Raw genomic sequence first — 16,860 nt, 5'->3', positions numbered from 1 at the left:
TTTTTCCGAATTATTCTGAGAATTTGAACTCATCATGGCTCGCAGATTTTGTATCTTACAACTTAAGCGAATCCGGCAAAGGAGGAACACAACGCAGCATTTAACACAGGGTTAGATTCAAATAGAATTTCTTAATTTACAAAAAGAGCAAAGAGATAAAATATCAATCGAACAGCCCCGCAGACATCAACCATGTAAGCCGATACATAAACACACACATACACGCCTAATTTTAACTACTACAAAAATACAACAAATTGGATGATTTCACCACCCAGCCGGCTCCACCACTTCCGCCAACGTTCAGCTACTTCCTGCAGGCTGGACCCCTAATAATAATAATAATAATAATAATAATAATAATAAAAATATTCAGGAGTTCAGGATAGTTGTTACATACTAATTTGTTTTTAGAGTTCCTGTAAAACACACCATCACTTTGGTTCTGTGAAACGCAGCACTATTACTAAAACAAGTTACAACAAGTTTTCAGAGTTTCCATTGAACGGAGCATCAGCATCATGCAATTAGTTATTTAGTTATTATACAGTATAACTAATTGCATGATGATGTTACAAGCCACCCTGCTCCACAAACGAATACGGTACGCCAACGTTCTGAGATTTTTGGTAAATGTCCGTTATTATAGTAATAGTAGTTGTTGCCACTTTAATAAAAGCTAACTAATATATATTTCTGTGGAACTGTATCGACAGCACGCAAACCAACCAACTCTTTTGGGTTCCTGCTAGATAAACCTGGTTGATTGATCCTTTTACATCCTGTCGCTGATCATCTTCACACAATCATAATAATCATAATTATCTATTCATTAGTCGACAGGAATCTATCCCCTTGCCACTCACCCAACATTCATCCCACCCAGGGAGACCCTTGGAAGGAGATGAGCGTCACATTCTCTACAACTTGAGGGACGGTGTACGGTTAGTTGGATAGGAAAAAACGCCCTTGTGGACAAAGACAGCATCTCATTTTATGCCTGTCATATTTGAATGTCTGTGTGTTTGTTACCACAATGATAAAGAAATGCAGATATTTCTGAGATAATATTTTATTCATTTTCTACTTCCATATGGAATATATCAAAACAAAGTTATCAATGTTCAACATTATTCACAATAAAAAAAAACAACAGCAAAACCAACAACACATTTAGGTACACAGATTAAGGCATCAACCCCCCCCCCCCCCTTGCCAATTTCTTGTCCAAATAACTAAACGGAGAGATAGAAAAATAAATTCAAAACAATCGAGCACTTATACTTTAGAAAGGGCCTTTGTAACAAAGGTAAAGTTTCAAGAATATAGACAGGAAATTGAAAACAACGACCGTTCACGGTGCCTTAAAAACCACAAGTACAAAAGTGCGACCAAATACCGTCAAGCTAAAAATCACGTGTCAAGAAGCCGATTTCAGGAAAAAAAAAATGGCTACCTCTTCATTTGAAAATGGCTTTACTTAAACATTTTAAATTAAAAATGAAAGTAACAAAATGCCTGAAAAGTGGCAGGATTTACTGTCATTGGAACATTGTGAAATCGAGGAGGAGCTGCCTTTGGACCTCACAATCCCACCCCAATAAACAAACACACCAATAGATAAGTAGCCAATCGAATATATTTCCATTTTTGGGTCAGTAATGTAATAACCAATTGAACACATACATATTTTTAAACTAAATATAGTCTATCATAGAATACTTGACGCAAGCCTCCTCCACAAAGCGGTAAGTAGTCACTTTACTTTAGTTTATTTAACATTTACTTACTCACTTATTTTGTTTACTTAGCATAAACAAATCAATTTGAAGCTCTTGGGGGTTTGTTTATTAAACTTTTACAGTGTTGTGTAAATAACATTTTTGCTACATTTGAGCAAAGTTACTTAGCTTCCATCCTGTGACCTAAGCGGGGCAGTAACCGAGCTCTGTCTCTGTCACAACACAAATCACAGACTTGTGTTTCAAAGTTGTACTTGAGGTAATCATTCATTAAAACACATGGGTTTTAATGCTGGTTTGGATGTCAACATCAGTTGAAATGGATATTTGTCACTGACGTAGGAACACGGGTTGCATCTTACAGTAACTACACAAACCCGTCATGAACGACACATTCAAACAGCACCCGGAAGTTTAGTACTGTGTACTTTATGCATTTCTTTACTTTTTATTATCCAGGCAGTCGGTAGCTTAGGAATGGCGAGAGTAATATCGGAATTAGCTGCGGATCTGTGCTGGTTAAATATTATATAATTGCTCCAAAATGTCTCCAGAGGGCTAACAGTCATTTTTGAAGTTTAATGACACACCGGACGCAACAATGTTGAGTACTGTAAGTACTATTGTAGTGTATTATTCAGTAAAGATTCAGCTTTTGTATTGTCCAGTAGCTGCTGTTGGGTATTCTGTTAATCCGGTTTCTCAAAAAAGGTTTAGAGAAAGTACTGCAATGTCAATTTTGATTTCTGTGCTGCTACTCACAGACACATGTCAAATTCAAATACTCTGAGGAAATGATGATTATGATAGTCATCGTGCTACATAACTATGCTGGTCTAGACTGAGTAGCAAGTAGCCTTAAAACTATTCAGGGTATTTAATAGCTTTCTTTTTTTTAACCTAAACCTAATTTCACCCATTTAGGTTATTTGTTTCAATGAACTACAAAAGCTCCTCAGTTCCAGAATGTTAAAATTTTAACAGACACATAAGAAATAGTTTTCTTGTAATCCGTAGCAGGTGATGTATAATAGACAATAAAGGGAACTGCATGTATGTTACTGTGAACACTTCTGCTACATCATTTCTCCGGGATTCTTTTTTTTTCAGCATCTACTAAATAGAGCCCTCTGGTTTACATAATACTGCCGTTTTTGAGACCTCCTGTACAAAATATATATTACTCCTAAAACCGATTGAATCCAATTTTACCAGAAAATAACTGAGTGTGTACCGCGACATTCTCCTTCTACGGAGACGTCTTGCGGCTTTCTCTGAGGATACCGTCCAGGCCGCTGAGCTGGCGAAGGAAGCCCCGGTTGGGGATGACGCCTCGGTGATCCTTCACCGTCTTGATGGCCTCCACCAGGGTCAGGTTCTGTCTGATCATCAGGTAGGCCAGCACCAACGTGGCCGAGCGGCTGACTCCAACTGTGCAGTGGACCAGAACCTTACCTGGACAAAGGAAAAGATAGATAAATAGGGGAGCATGTACCACCCACAGCCTCCTAGCCCCACTAGGAACAGTCTATATCTGTCTGTTTGTCATTGATCATGGACAGGTCGTCAGGCGCTTAACCCCTTCCTGGTCCCCTCTGCCACTTCTTCCTCCTTCGCCGGTCCCACACGCCCGAGGTCCATCATTCCATCAAGCCTGCAGTATTTATTCCCCGGCCTTCCTTCCACTCATCGCTAGATCGTCAGCTTATCTAACCTGAGTACCGCTCGTGGCCCCACCATATTTTGGAATATTTGTTGATGCAGTTCATTGTTCTAACCATGCCATTCTCCCTTCCACATCCAAGCCGTTCCTGTCCCGCTTTGTCAAGCCTGGCTCCCTGTCCTGCCATCCGGAACCTGGATCCCTCCTTTCACGTCTATGCTGTTCCTGTCCTACCTCGTCGCTGTTCCTGTCTTTCCTCCCAATAAATCTCTGTTGTTGAACCCTGTCTGCCAGCAGCCTCTGTGCGTGCATTTGAGTCCCCTTAGCCCTGGTCGTAACAGTATGATCTGGCCAAAACTCAGCCGACGCAGAGGCTCTCGGTTGTGCGGTACAGAGCCAGAGAACCCTCCTGTGTCAGCAGGACCAAGCCCTCCGCCACATTGCTGACCACCTCCGGGACCATCATCTCGGCAGCCATGAGTGGTCTCCAGGCACCGATGGCTCTGCCATCTCTCGCACCGCTTCGAAGCCTGGCTCCAAGCGCTCGTGAGACCCATCTTCAAGCCCCGGCGCCATATGATGGCTTCTAGGCTTTCCTGGTTCAACGCTCTTAATGACAATCCGCGGGACCAGTTAGCGCTGCGGTACAAGCCCGCAAACCTGGACCAATTGGTAATTCTGGCGACACGGCTGGACAACCGGCTCCGGGAGCGCTGGCACAAGAGGAACGTGCGGACCCAGCCAGTACTTCCTGATCCGTCCGGTCAGTCCCGGTCGCTGGCTTCAGCAGCCACCGAGTACTCCCAAAGCTGTTCCGAGCTGGAGCCCATTCAACTCTGGTGAGCTCAGCTGTCTCTCGAGGGGCATGTCCGCAGCCTACAGACCGGGTCCTGCTGGTACTGAGGCCAGGAAGCGGTTCAGTTTGTGTGACATAGGGGAGGTACATAAGAACCGAGCTGTTTGTGACCCCACCTCTTGGTCAATGGATCAGCGTTCACGTCGCGCCCCCCGTCGGCCCCCCATCGCGCCCCCCCATCATTTGCTTCCCCGGGGAAGCAAATGATCCTCCCAGCAGACTAAATTCTAAGAGACGACGCCTGAGAGCCAAGTCAAAGAATCCTAGTCACAGTCCCAAAGCCAACAGCAGACAGCCTCAAGAGCACCTTGCAGTGGGACCTGCCCTTCGAATACTACAACTAAACGTCAAAGGCCTTTCTGCAGCCAAGCGAAGCCTCATCGAAGTCCTTGCCTCCCAACACTCGATTGACGTTACCTGCCTCCAAGAGACTCACATTGGCACAGAGGAAGCAGGCCGCTACACCATCAATGGCTTCGACCTCCCGTGTTACGCTCCACATGCCAAACATGGACGTGCCACCTATGTGCGTTCTGACATAGCTGAATCAAATCACTTGACAACAACACAATTCTCTGATACTATAACTATTGGTGGTTTCAACATTGTCAATGTGTACAAGCCCCCTAGTGCCAACTGGGGTCTGCAAGTCCTACCCACCCTACCCCACCCTGCCATCTATGTGGGGGATTTCAACAGCCACCACCCTGACTGGGGATATCCAGTAGTGGATAGTGATAGAGAGGCAGTTTCAGACTGGGCATCTAGAAATGACCTTGTTCTGATACATGATCCCAAACAACGAGGAACCTTCCACTCCGCCAGGTGGAAAAAAGACTACTCTCCTGACCTGTGCTGGGTCAGCTCTTTGAATGGAACGCCCTATCCTGCTCAGATCCTCATTCTTGACAATTTTCCACACAGTCAACACCGGCCCTTGCTTGTACACGTTGGCCTACACCTCCCAGTCATAGACAGCCCAAGGAAGATGCGCTGGAACCTCCGCAAAGCCAACTGGAAGAAATACAGTGAAATCCTGGAGCGGAGTGTTGTTACCATCCCACTCCACACCATCACTGTAGATGAAGCATACAACCACTTCTGCAGCGCCATCTACAAAGCTGCCCACTCAGCAATCCCACGAGGCTACCGACCCCTCTACGTCCCATGCCTGGACGGAGAAAGTGCTGCACTCCTACAAGCCTACAAAACATCAGCGGACCCTGAGATAGCAGACCATCTCATTGAATCGCTAAATACAGCTCGGCGAAGGAAATGGGAGGAGACAGTAGCTGACCTGATATTCACACACTCTAGCAGGAAATAATGGAGCCTCATCCGCCGTCTAGGAGATGCACAGAAGCCCCCCAGCCAAAACCAAGCATCTGTCACACCCAACCAAGTTGCATCCCACCTACTGACTATTGCAAAAGCAACCCAAAACAAACCCACCAGAAGAGCAGTTACAACTGAGCTAAAGAAAGCGCTCAGAGACCATAGAAACTCTAAACCTTTTGAGGTTGCTGAAGTGGAGAAAGTCCTGCAGGGCCTGAAATGTGGAAAGGCAGCAGGATATGACAACATCTCTCCAGAGTTCATGAAACACCTTGGCCCCCGAGCCCTAACCTGGCTGACACAATTCAAAGAATTTCAAAGAAATGGCAGACAGCAAAAGTTATTGCCATCTTAAAATCTGGCAAAGACCACAAACTACCTGCCAGCTACCGCCCAATTTCCCTACTCAGCATTCCCTACAAAATCCTGGAACGCCTAATACTACAACGTATCTCTCCAGAAGTAGAGGAAATTCTTTGCGTGGATCAGGCAGGTTTCCGCAAGGAGCGCAGCACAGGAGAACAAGTACTGGCCTTAACCACCTTCATCGAAAATGGCTTCACGAGCAGACTGAAGACAGGGACTGTTTTCCTCGACCTCACAGCCGCCTATGATACAGTCTGCCACAAAGGCCTCCTACTCAAACTCACAAAGGCGCTCCCTGCCTGGGCAACGGCAATAATACGAACTGTACTGACAAACTGGAGGTTCAGAGTTCACCTTGGTCAGAACACGAACGCATGGAGAAGAGAGACAAACGGACTCCCACAAGGCTCAGTTCTAGCTCCAACTCTGTTCAACCTCTACACAAATGACCTACCCTCCACCAAATCTCGCTAATTCATGAATGCAGATCGGTCTGGCATTTCAAGCACCAGACTTTGATGAACTGGAACGGGTGCTCACTGATGACCTTGCCAAACTGGACCAGTTCTGCAGAACCTGGTGCCTAAAACCAAGTCCAGCAAAAACTGTTTCCAGTGTATTCCACCTCCCCAACGCAAAAGCTGCCAAAGAACTAAACATCTACCTGGGCGGACTCAAGCTGAAGCATGCCTTTAATCCAACCTACCTCGGAGTGACCCTTGACAGAAACCTATCCTTCAAGAAACACCTAAAAGGGACGGCAGCTAAGGTTAAGTCAAGGAACAACCTGCTCTGCAAGCTCGCTGGTGCAAAATGGGGGGCAGCAGCCTCCACACTGCGCACTTCAGCACTTCATACTCTGCAGCTGAATATTGCGCCCCTGTCTGGTCCAGGTCACCCCACACACACCATGTGGACACCCAGCTCAACACAACCATGAGAACCATAACCGGGACTATCCGCTCAACACCACTCCCCTGGCTCCCTGTCCTATCAAACATTCCCCCTCCACATATCCGGCGAGCACCAGCCACTCAAAGGATGCTCCAAAAGGTCAAAGACTCTCCCCATCTACCAATCCATGCAGACATCTACAACCCACCCACTGCTCGACTTCCATCTAGACGACCAATTTGGAAGAACATCCCACCAGCTGACTTCACCATCCAACTGGCTTGGAAAACAGAATGGGAGTCCAAGGAGGTCCCAAACAAACATCTGGTGTCAGACCCCAATCAACAGGTCCCTGGCACCAACCTCCCAAGGAGACAATGGTCTACGCTCAATCGCTTCAGGACTGGACATGGCCCCTGCTTGGCCAGCCTTCACAAATGGGGCAGTAGCCCCACTCCATTGTGTGCTTGTGGAGAGGAGCAAACCATGGAACACATCATAGAAGTTTGCCCTCTTCAAAAACTGAAAGGAGGATTAGTCACCCTCCATACAGCAGATCAGGAGGCCACTGCTTGGCTTAGGGACTTTGCATTCGCTAAATAAATAAAATTGGTCCTTGTTAAAAGTCACCCTCTCCTGGCAGAGCCGGACTCTACATCTCTCAGCTCTCTTAGATTTTGCGCAGATGACAGCTTCTTGGACCAGGCAGTGGCGCACCAGTTGGGCTTGGTGCCCGTTCCCCTTTCCGTGCCCATGGAAGCCAAGGGCCTGACTTGGACACGTCTGGCCCGGGTTGAGCACCTGACCGTTCCCCTTGAACTGTTGCTTTCAGGTAATCACTGTGAGTCAATTGTCTTCCATCAGATTGATTCACCCCAAACCCCTCTGGTGCTGGGTTACACCTGGCTCCAGGCCCATAACCCCCACATAGACTGGACCTCAGGTAGAATTGCTGCCTGGAGTTCCCACTGCCACAGCCACTGTCTCCGTTCCACCTCCCCCCCTTCGTCAGTCGTTTCCCCATCCCCACCTGAACCCCCAGAGCTGTCCTCTGTGCCGAGACAGTACCATGATCTAGGTCCTGGAACAAGGCCCGCTCAGCCCTTCTTCAGGCATCCACCCAGTCCCATTGACAAGCCCATCACCCCCGAGCCCCGGGGCCCCCATACGTCCGTATTCCCGCCTTCCAGGACCCGTCCGCCTGATCCAGCCGGCGGGGTCCCTCCCAATCCCTCACGCCAAGTGTCTCCCAAAAAAAAAACTCTGTTGTTGAACCCCGTCTTCTAGCAGCCTCTGTGTCGTGCATTTGTGTCCCCCTAGCCCTGGTCGTAACAGAGCATGTTGAAGTGACATCAAAATGATTGATTAAGAGGGTGATCAAATAGGTGATTAAGGATTCAACTAACCTCCATTGCTGAGGGCCTTGTGGATGAACTCGGCGGCAGGATAGAAGTTGACGCTCATGTCGAAGGTGGGGGAGTCATGTGCCTCGATGCCCTGATAGGTGACATTCATACCTTCATAATACTCCGCTCCACCACGCCATTTGCTCTGGGCACAGTTGAGGATATGGGTGATGCCAAGTTTGGCCAGCTCACGCCTATCTGACGCTATGTCTCTGCAGAGAAATGACAATAGCCCACTAGCAGTTTGCAAACTGGGTAAAAGGAAAAACCAAAAGCAGTCAATTAATCGATCAATCGATCATTTAATGGTCAATTAATTGACCAACCAATCAATCATTCTTCTCCTTGTGAAAAGAAAATGATTACTGAGGATTAAATGAATGTGAAAACAGGGTGAAGGCATTTGCACTTATCCATATTGAATGTGACTGACTCACACTTTGCATTCCACCCAAATCAATCATTTCGACAGAACTAAATGAATGTATAATGACCCTAGCTACACCGACTAAATCGAACGAAACAAAAAAGTTGGAAAATTGAACAAATCTTTTTTTTTTTACAGATTGTGTAAAAAGAGCTTAATTTCCCAAAAGATCAAACCACTCGCTCCAGTGTAAAAGTATGGGGATGGGGCTAGGTTGAGTGAGTGACTCTGGAATAATAACAGGGAGGTCATTTGCTTTCATAACAAGTTTTTGGCAGAGTATAACTCAAAATAAGGAAATATTAGGTATGTTTAATATGGAATGTAAAAAAAAAAAAAAAAAAAAGAAAGGGGTTGAAAAGGCTTGGGAAAAAAAGTGGAATTTTAAAGGAAGGTGACACTGTGATAACGATCTCCTCGCCAACCCACTGATCTCCGATGTAGAGTCGTGGCCACACTTCGTCCGCGTGGTTGCAGGCTGTTTTCCCGGTGCAAAGCAGCCTCTCCAGCTCGGACAGCGTCAGGCTTGGCGCGGCGCGCTCCGAGTCCTTCCTGCTGGGGGACCGGGAGCCGCTCCTGGACCGCGAGAAGCGCGACATGAACGCCATCGGAGGCCGGGGAGCAGCGCCGCCTCTGCGGAGCGGCGAGCACTGAACGCACACGCACCCAAACACACGTGCACGACCGTTTCAAGCGAATTTGACGTCACCAAAGCGTCATATAAACCCAAACACAGACGTAGATTAACAATACAACTACGATATAGAAATAAAATGCGATAGAATGGAATGGAATAGACTAAAGGTCCTCAAATACCATGAGAATACAAATACGAATCTAATAGATGTAATTATTATTATAATTATGTTATTATCATTAGTAGTATTTTTATTGTTGCCTTTCAGAATAGCGCGGCAAACGCACGTGTGATGACAATCAGATTGAAATCCTTGTTGTCCATCGAGAGGAAATCGCCCTAAACCTACGCTGCGTGGGATCATACCTCGTGTGTGTATTTTGTTCTATTTCTTGGTTTATGTCGACGCGCGTCCCCCTCCTCTTCCTCCTGGATGCTACACAGAGAGCGCGGATGGGTCCGTTTTTAAGCCATCCATTCAAATTGTTGGATATAGGCTACAGAAGGGGAAGAAAAAAAACAACGACAACAACAACACTAATTCATATTAATTCCGCCATCCCTTCGTTGGAGCGACAGCACTAGGAGTCTGCCATCTCAACAAGTCCTAATGGATAGATAAACCCCCCCCCCCCCAAAAAAAATACAACATGGCTGCCTCTTTTAAAGGGGCACTTGTGGAGTGGACGCAAGTCAGTGATACGTTTAATTCTTACACATTTTGTTGTTTATCCAATTGAGTTCCACTTTTTTCGCCGTTATTCCACGTTTTCATTGCCGTTTATACGAACATCAGTTCCTCCCTGCAGACTTGTGAGTTTAAAGTAGTAATCCATAAGATTATTTTGTTTAAAAGAAAAACATAGCTGGTACTTTATAAAATCAGCCATCCGTTGTATTTACATTATATGTGTTACATTATACATTGTACATGTATATACAATGGAAATAGACTATAGCAGTGCTTGAAGTGGAAAACGTACTCGACTTCACCAAGATAACACACCTGACGTCAACATGGCAACGACTATCCAGAGCTAGCATCTTGTGCAAAGAGCACTCGGCCTTAATAAAATATGATATATTTTACATTGTGGCCACTTGATTTGCCCTCTTTAGGAGGGCAGAACAGAGCACCGGCAGATTGTGAGACGTGTTGAGGCGTGAGAAAAACGCACCAAAATGTAAAACGTAGATGTGCCAGTACTGCATACTGGTGAGTACCGCCCCACTTCGAGCAATGGACTAAAGTCTGTTTCCCTTGGTGGCCGGGTCTTCCTTTTCCATCAGGAATGCAAAGATCTGCCATTTATAAATACATTTAATAAAGGCTGTTCTGTATAAACGTTAAAGGCCCATGCAGTGATTTTTGAACATACAGTAAACAGTATATGGATTCATAGACGTACATAATTTTTACATGGTTTGAGCTATAGTTGGTTGAATTTATTGAATTCATATTAATACCCTTTAATGAGTCCTGCTGGTTATCCTTAATAGGCTAACCCAGGATTGCTTGCTAGGGTGCTAAAGAACCTGCTATGTAACTGCCCAATTCCAGCTTTACAGGGTAACTTGCAGAAGAACGACGTGTAGGTCTGTGAATGTGCCTCGCCGCATGTGATGAGGTCCTGACTAGTGTCTGATTATGTGAAAATGGATGAAGTACAAAGCCTCCCATTTAGCCAGTCTCTCTGAATCGCCAGTCTTGCGCTTAAAAGTCAGAAAGGACGATCCAACGATCCTGAAGAATGCTCTGAAATTGAGAAGCAAGGACGGTGCCTCAAGGTTAATGTGAGTGAAGGCCCGCTACCTGGTCGGTGACGATGGAAAGTGTCATTAGGGGCTGTGTCATTAATTCACATCCCATCATCTCTCTAGCCTGCAGTTTCTTATGGACTGTGGAAACAAGCTTGTGACTCCAAACCTACGAGAGGGTCAACTTTCCGATGGTCACATGATCCACAAGGTCTTCAGGTCAAAGGCTTTGTATGTGAGAACATCAGAAAACATTCTAGTAAGTTGATTTTTGCTTCAATTGGCAGCCGCCTGTTAGACAATTCTGACGTTGTCAAGTTGTCCCATTACTAAAATACTAGTATAGTGGTACCTCGACTTATGACTGTAATTCGTTCTATAAGAACGGTCGTATGTTAAAACAGTCGTATGTTGAAGCAATTTTTCCCATATAAATTGAAATATGAAGGGTGAAAATAAACAAAATACACAGCACAAACACAGTAAATATGAAAAGAATATCGATAAGCCATGAACTACATGCACACACGATGTAGGTCGCTCGCTGACTGACTGCTGACTGCAAATTTCCACAGTCGTATCTTGGAGCAGTCGGTCGCAAGTCGATACAAATATTTGCGACTATTGCTACTCGTATCTTGGATTAGTCGTAAGTAGGTGCAGTCGTATGTCGAGGTACCACTGTATAAGCATGTATTAGATGCATCTTAGTAACCTGTTTGACTCTGTTTCCCTTTTACCTGGAAATAAGGTCAGGTGGGGTGGGTGTTCGTTTTTGCCATTATCTTTCCGGGCAGCCAGTATTTGTGATTGTTAACCCAGAGACCTGTTGTCAGCTCTCATAGCTCCATAATATATTGTGGTTCCATGGACAGCAGCGATATCGACACAAAATAAAAAACTTGCCTCATGCATAGACTTGATGAAAATAATATAGAAGTTCAAAGATAAAGATCATTTTCTTGTGTGTCACTGTGTTACAATCTCAACAAATATGATAATGATATTGTTAGGATCGCGGCTAGGAGGGACCCAAATGCACGACAAGGAGACTGTAGACCGACCGGGGGAAAACGAAGAATGCGTATTAGGGAACACAGTGGAGACGCCAGAGGGGGTTCAGTCGGGTAGGAATGGCTCCGCACCGGCAGGTCTAGCGGACCAGGTGGAGCAGGACAGGACGGGACCGGTGAGGACACTGACGGAGGGATCCAGGTGGTTCCGGTGGGGAGGCGGAGAATCAGGCTGGACGGAGCAGGAGGGGACGACTTGAGCGAGGAGGAAAGGCAGACAAGGTAAGGACACGACAAGATACTTGGAAACAGACTCGGAACTATGGACTCGGAAGGGGCCAGGAGAGACACAAACACAGGTAGGTTCGCTAACGGTCCGGCAATGAGTGACTGGGGAGCTGGAGAATACCGCGTAGATGAAGAAGATAATTGATCAGAGGTGTGTGAAATTGGCCGAAGGGAGGAGCAGCGGATGGGACAAGAGCGGCCTCCAGTGGTGCTGGGAGGCCGTGGGTTTTACAGATATTTCCAATAATCCCAGCGTCCCAAGATGAATTGCAAAGAATTATTAAGGTAAATCTTTTGAATCTTGCTAGGTCATTGATTAACTTGTTGAATAAAGACAAGCAGAGCATGAGCAGCAATTGTATACACTGTGGCGTTATTTTGTTATTTTATCTAGTTTTTTATTGAAACACCTATTATACACCATAGATCTGTGTGTTGTGCTGTCAAAGTAGCACATCTCAAATGTTTATACAAAGCTTTCATTGAGGTAAAACATTTTCTATTTTTTTAATATAGAATAATTGATCATTAATGTTGTTAACAGTCGATTAAGGACACAGCTAAAGATTTGCATCACTAATTCACAACCATGCTCTGACATGTTGCCTTTTCTAATGCTAAACGGTTTCCTTTCAGAGTAATAACAGCAATACTGAAGACACCTCCAGGGTAACCTAGGGTCCTAACACTGGAGCCAAGTCAAAAGTCAATCAACCCAAAATGCAAGATCTAGTTGAACAATATGACTCAGACAGTTGCTTCGAAGTGGATGACGCAGCTTCCAGCTGCCCCCCACCTCCAAACAGCCTCCTACCCACCGATGCTGTCCCATGCCCCAAAAGTTCTCCAAACTCCAGGATCCACTCACCATCCAGACGAGCCTCTAGCAGGGTCGCAGCCACCAATTCCCTCCGACCGCCTGTTAACCGCCTGCACCAATGAGCCACGCTTTTGGCTTAGGGTCAGCTTCATGCAGTGTTGCAGCCACCAATTCCCTCCCACCCTCCAAGAGTGCTCCAGCCACCAGTCACTATGTGACCACTGGTGGTGGGACATCCAGCAGTGCCGCAGTCTCCACCTGTCCTGTCAGATATGGCACTGATGAACCCAATAATTCTGACTATACCACATATATATCATTGATGACAAATGTCTCTGACTAATCATTGGATGATGAAGAATTAAACCTTGCAGTTATGGCTAGCACTGAAACTCAACAGTAAGTTCATTTTAAGTGAAGACCTTAGGCCTTACTTAGGGATATCATCGGTCACTATTCTAAACCAGAGACACATTCCTGTTGTATTCCATATGTTCATTTTAATATAAGTCAATTGTGTCCGTTTTTAAACCAAAAATTAGACTTTCAATTATGAAACTGTAGAATTTCACGTGACGGTATTCAGAAAACAACTGTGCGAATGTCTGGCCTGGAATGAAACAACAGAATGCAGGCCTAGACCTAGATGTTTAAATGCTTAAACATGCTTAAGTCAGGTTTTTTTTGTCTTCTTTATAGGGCCCAAGCTTCTCATTGTGAAGAAGTCTCTGTGACAGAGATACACTCCTGGAGCTGGCCAATAAGATCACAGCACACATTTGCTGTAAATTCAACATCAACCGCACAGCTGTCCTAGAGGTTTCAATAGGACAACATACAACCCCAATGCTTCCATGAATGTCAAGTTTTCAGAAGAACTTGGAGGGAAGGAAGAATCAGTTGATTTGGGTGGGCCAAGGCGGGAATTTCTACGCCCGCCCCATGTTTTCAAGGAACCAAATAAAAGTCTGAATTTGGCTCTTGACATAGTAGATAAATAAAAAAATTAATAAAAGGGCCCTCAAAATAATGACTCTCTGTCTTAGTGGAAAGAATTCCGTTGAAACTATTTTTGGCCTTTCTAAAGAAAATGATAGAGAATGGCAAAAAAAGATTCACACATCCATGAGTATCTATGTCTCAGGCTGTATGATATTTCAAAAGTGATCAGATTCCAATGAAACCTTTGTGCGATTTCAGAGCAACCTGGGGGAATGATGCATCCCTTGCTTAATTCAAATATTTTCCAAATTCCAAAGATTGGCCGAAGACGGTCACTACATTTCTCGTGTGACTGTGTACAATTATGTACGTCCTGCTGAGAAATTATTGAAATCATTCTTTACTTCCATGCGATTTGCAACACATTTAAAAAGGCTGCATTTTTTTTTTACTATATTACATTTACATTACATTTAGTCATTTAGCAGACGCTTTTATCCAGAGCGACTTACAAGGGAGAATAACATTCAAGCTACATTGCGACAGAGACATTAGTGTAACAATAAATACTGCTAGGTAGTGCTAAGTAATTGTAAGTTAGGAGAGGAGGTACTCTCTGAAGAGTACCTCCTGAGGTCTTCAAGTGCTTCTTAAAGACAGAGAGGGAGGCCCCCGCTCTGGTCATTTTTGGCAGCTCGTTCCACCAACGTGGAACTACAAATGAGAAAAACCTGGATTGCCGTGGTTGTACAGCCAGCAGAGCCAGGCGACGCTCATTTGATGAGTGCAGCATCCGGGGGGTAACATGTGCTTTTACAAGAGCATTTAAGTAGGCGGGAGCATTCCCAACAATCACTCTGTAGGCCAGCATCACAGACTTGAACTTGATGCGGGCGGCTACAGGTAACCAGTGGAGCTCGATGAGCAGCGGAGTGACATGTGCCCTCTTTGGCTGGTTGAACACCAGTCGCGCCGCCACATTCTGTATCATCTGCAGTGGCTTCACCGCACAGGCCGGAAAGCCTGTTCAGAGAGCGTTGCAGTAGTCGAGACGGGACATCACCAGGGTTTGTACCAGCAGTTGAGTGGCATATTGGGTCAGGTACGGCCTGACTTTTCGGATGTTGAATAGTGCAAAGCGGCAGGACCGGGAGACGGCGGCAACATGGTCCGAGAATGTCAATTGGTCATCAATAATGACACCAAGATTCCTTGCAGCCTTGGTTGGAACAAGAGATAAAGAGTCAATTTTAATATCAATGTTGTTATAAATACCTTGTTTGGCCGGGAAAACCAGTAGTTGCGTCTTTGCCAGGTTCAGTTGAAGATGATAATCCTTCATCCATGTGGATATGTCAGCGAGACAATCAGGAGTATGCTGTGATTGACAGTGTCAAAAGCAGCTGATAAGTCTAGCAGAATGAGAACCGAGGATTTAGCAGCAGCTCTAGCAGTTTTTAAGGCCTCTGTCACAGACAGGGCTGTTTCGGTGGAGTGACCACTTTTGAAGCCAGATTGAAGTGTATCAAGAAGGTTGTTTCTTGACAGGTACTCTGTAACCTGTCTAGAGACCGCCCTCTCTAAGGTTTTGGAAAGGAATGGGAGGAGAGAGACCGGACGATAGTTTTCTACTTGAGTGGGATCGAGTGAGGGGTTTTTGGTTTTGTGACCCTAGCCACTTTGAAAGCGGAGGGTAAAGTGCCAGAAGTTAGGGAAGAATTAATCATATGTGTGATTGCTGGGGTGATAGTCGGTGATATGGCTTGAAGGAGGTTAGATGGGATCTGATCTAGCGGACAGATAGTAGGACGGCTACATGTTAGTAGTTTAGATACCTCACTTTCAGCGAGGGGGGTGAAACCAGGGAACAATGAGCCTAGGGCTGGAGAAGACAGGTTGTGAGTAAGTTGTTTAGTGAATTGGCTGCTGATGGCTGCCACTTTGTGACTAAAAAAGGAGGCAAGGCAGTCAGCAGTGAGGTTAATAGCTGGGGGAGGTTGTGGAGGGTAAAGCAGGTGGCGAGTAACTTACATGTGTCTGTGGCACCGTTGATCCGATCGTTGAAGAAGGCCTTCTTTGCAGTAGTGATGCTGGAAGAGAAGGAGGACAGCAGTGTCTGGTAGTTTGCAAGATCTTCAATTGTATTGGATTTGTGCCATTTCCTATCGGCTGCTCTGAGGTCAGTATATAATATCAGCAGTGTTGATGTCTAGAAATAGCCATTGTATATCCATTTCACCTTGCTGTTAATATCAACTGGGTTCTTGGGACTGACAATTAAAACGCTGTTGGTGTGTGTGTGTCATGGTGAAGGTTATAATCCCTTCCCTTGCTTCCTAAATTGTTGCTTGCTCAACTTTTAGGTTGAATAAGGTGTGATAGCTGGTTGCTAGGTGTTTTCATAGGGTGTAAAATGCTCTTTTCTAGAAATGTTTTGATTGTCGCTCGGACATTCATTGTTTTCTTTTATCCAATACATGTATTTTCTTTACAGCACTTAGAGATGATTGTTTGGCAAGCAATCGCTGCCAGCCTTGTCCATGGAGCGCCTCCATTTTTTCCCCCATTCCTACAGACTTGCATAGTTGACCAACACGCTTGAGGAACAACAATCACCTCCTATATTAGCAGGCAGATAGAGATTTTTAGCTGAAAGCGATATGGTTTATTGGTAGAACCTTGGGTTGTACAGCAGGTACCTGACATTGATGTC

The 16,860-nt window shown here is 45.3% G+C and overlaps 1 protein-coding gene across 1 annotated transcript; it reads right to left on the bottom strand.

Moving 5' to 3' along the window:
• Nucleotides 1-1,247: 1,247 nt before the first annotated feature.
• On the bottom strand, nucleotides 1,248-9,750 carry dusp26 (dual specificity phosphatase 26). Its single transcript, XM_080017814.1, has 4 exons — nucleotides 9,693-9,750; nucleotides 9,119-9,339; nucleotides 8,263-8,474; nucleotides 1,248-3,197 (listed from the first exon to the last, which is right to left on the bottom strand). The coding sequence occupies exons 2-4, from the start codon at nucleotides 9,295-9,297 to the stop codon at nucleotides 2,992-2,994; spliced, it is 597 nt and encodes a 198-aa protein (XP_079873940.1). The 5' UTR covers nucleotides 9,298-9,339; nucleotides 9,693-9,750; the 3' UTR covers nucleotides 1,248-2,991.
• Nucleotides 9,751-16,860: the final 7,110 nt, after the last annotated feature.

This window comes from Zeus faber (assembly GCF_960531495.2).
Source record: "Zeus faber genome assembly, chromosome: 17".
NCBI classification, from domain to species: Eukaryota; Metazoa; Chordata; class Actinopteri; order Zeiformes; family Zeidae; genus Zeus; species Zeus faber.
The sequence above is the reverse complement of the archived record's forward strand: the minus strand, read 5'-3'. Positions and strand labels throughout refer to the sequence as shown.

What these genes read in the sequence shown, in the direction of transcription:
- dusp26 (XM_080017814.1), bottom strand. Translation starts at nt 9,297, where the DNA reads ATGGCGTTCATGTCGCGCTTCTCGCGGTCCAGGAGCGGCTCCCGGTCC. An exon ending in CGACTCTACATCGGAGATCA is followed by an intron (nt 8,475 to 9,118) that starts GTGGGTTGGCGA and finishes ATTTCTCTGCAG; the next exon opens with AGACATAGCGTCAGATAGGC. An exon ending in CAAGGCCCTCAGCAATGGAG is followed by an intron (nt 3,198 to 8,262) that starts GTTAGTTGAATC and finishes TCCTTTGTCCAG; the next exon opens with GTAAGGTTCTGGTCCACTGC.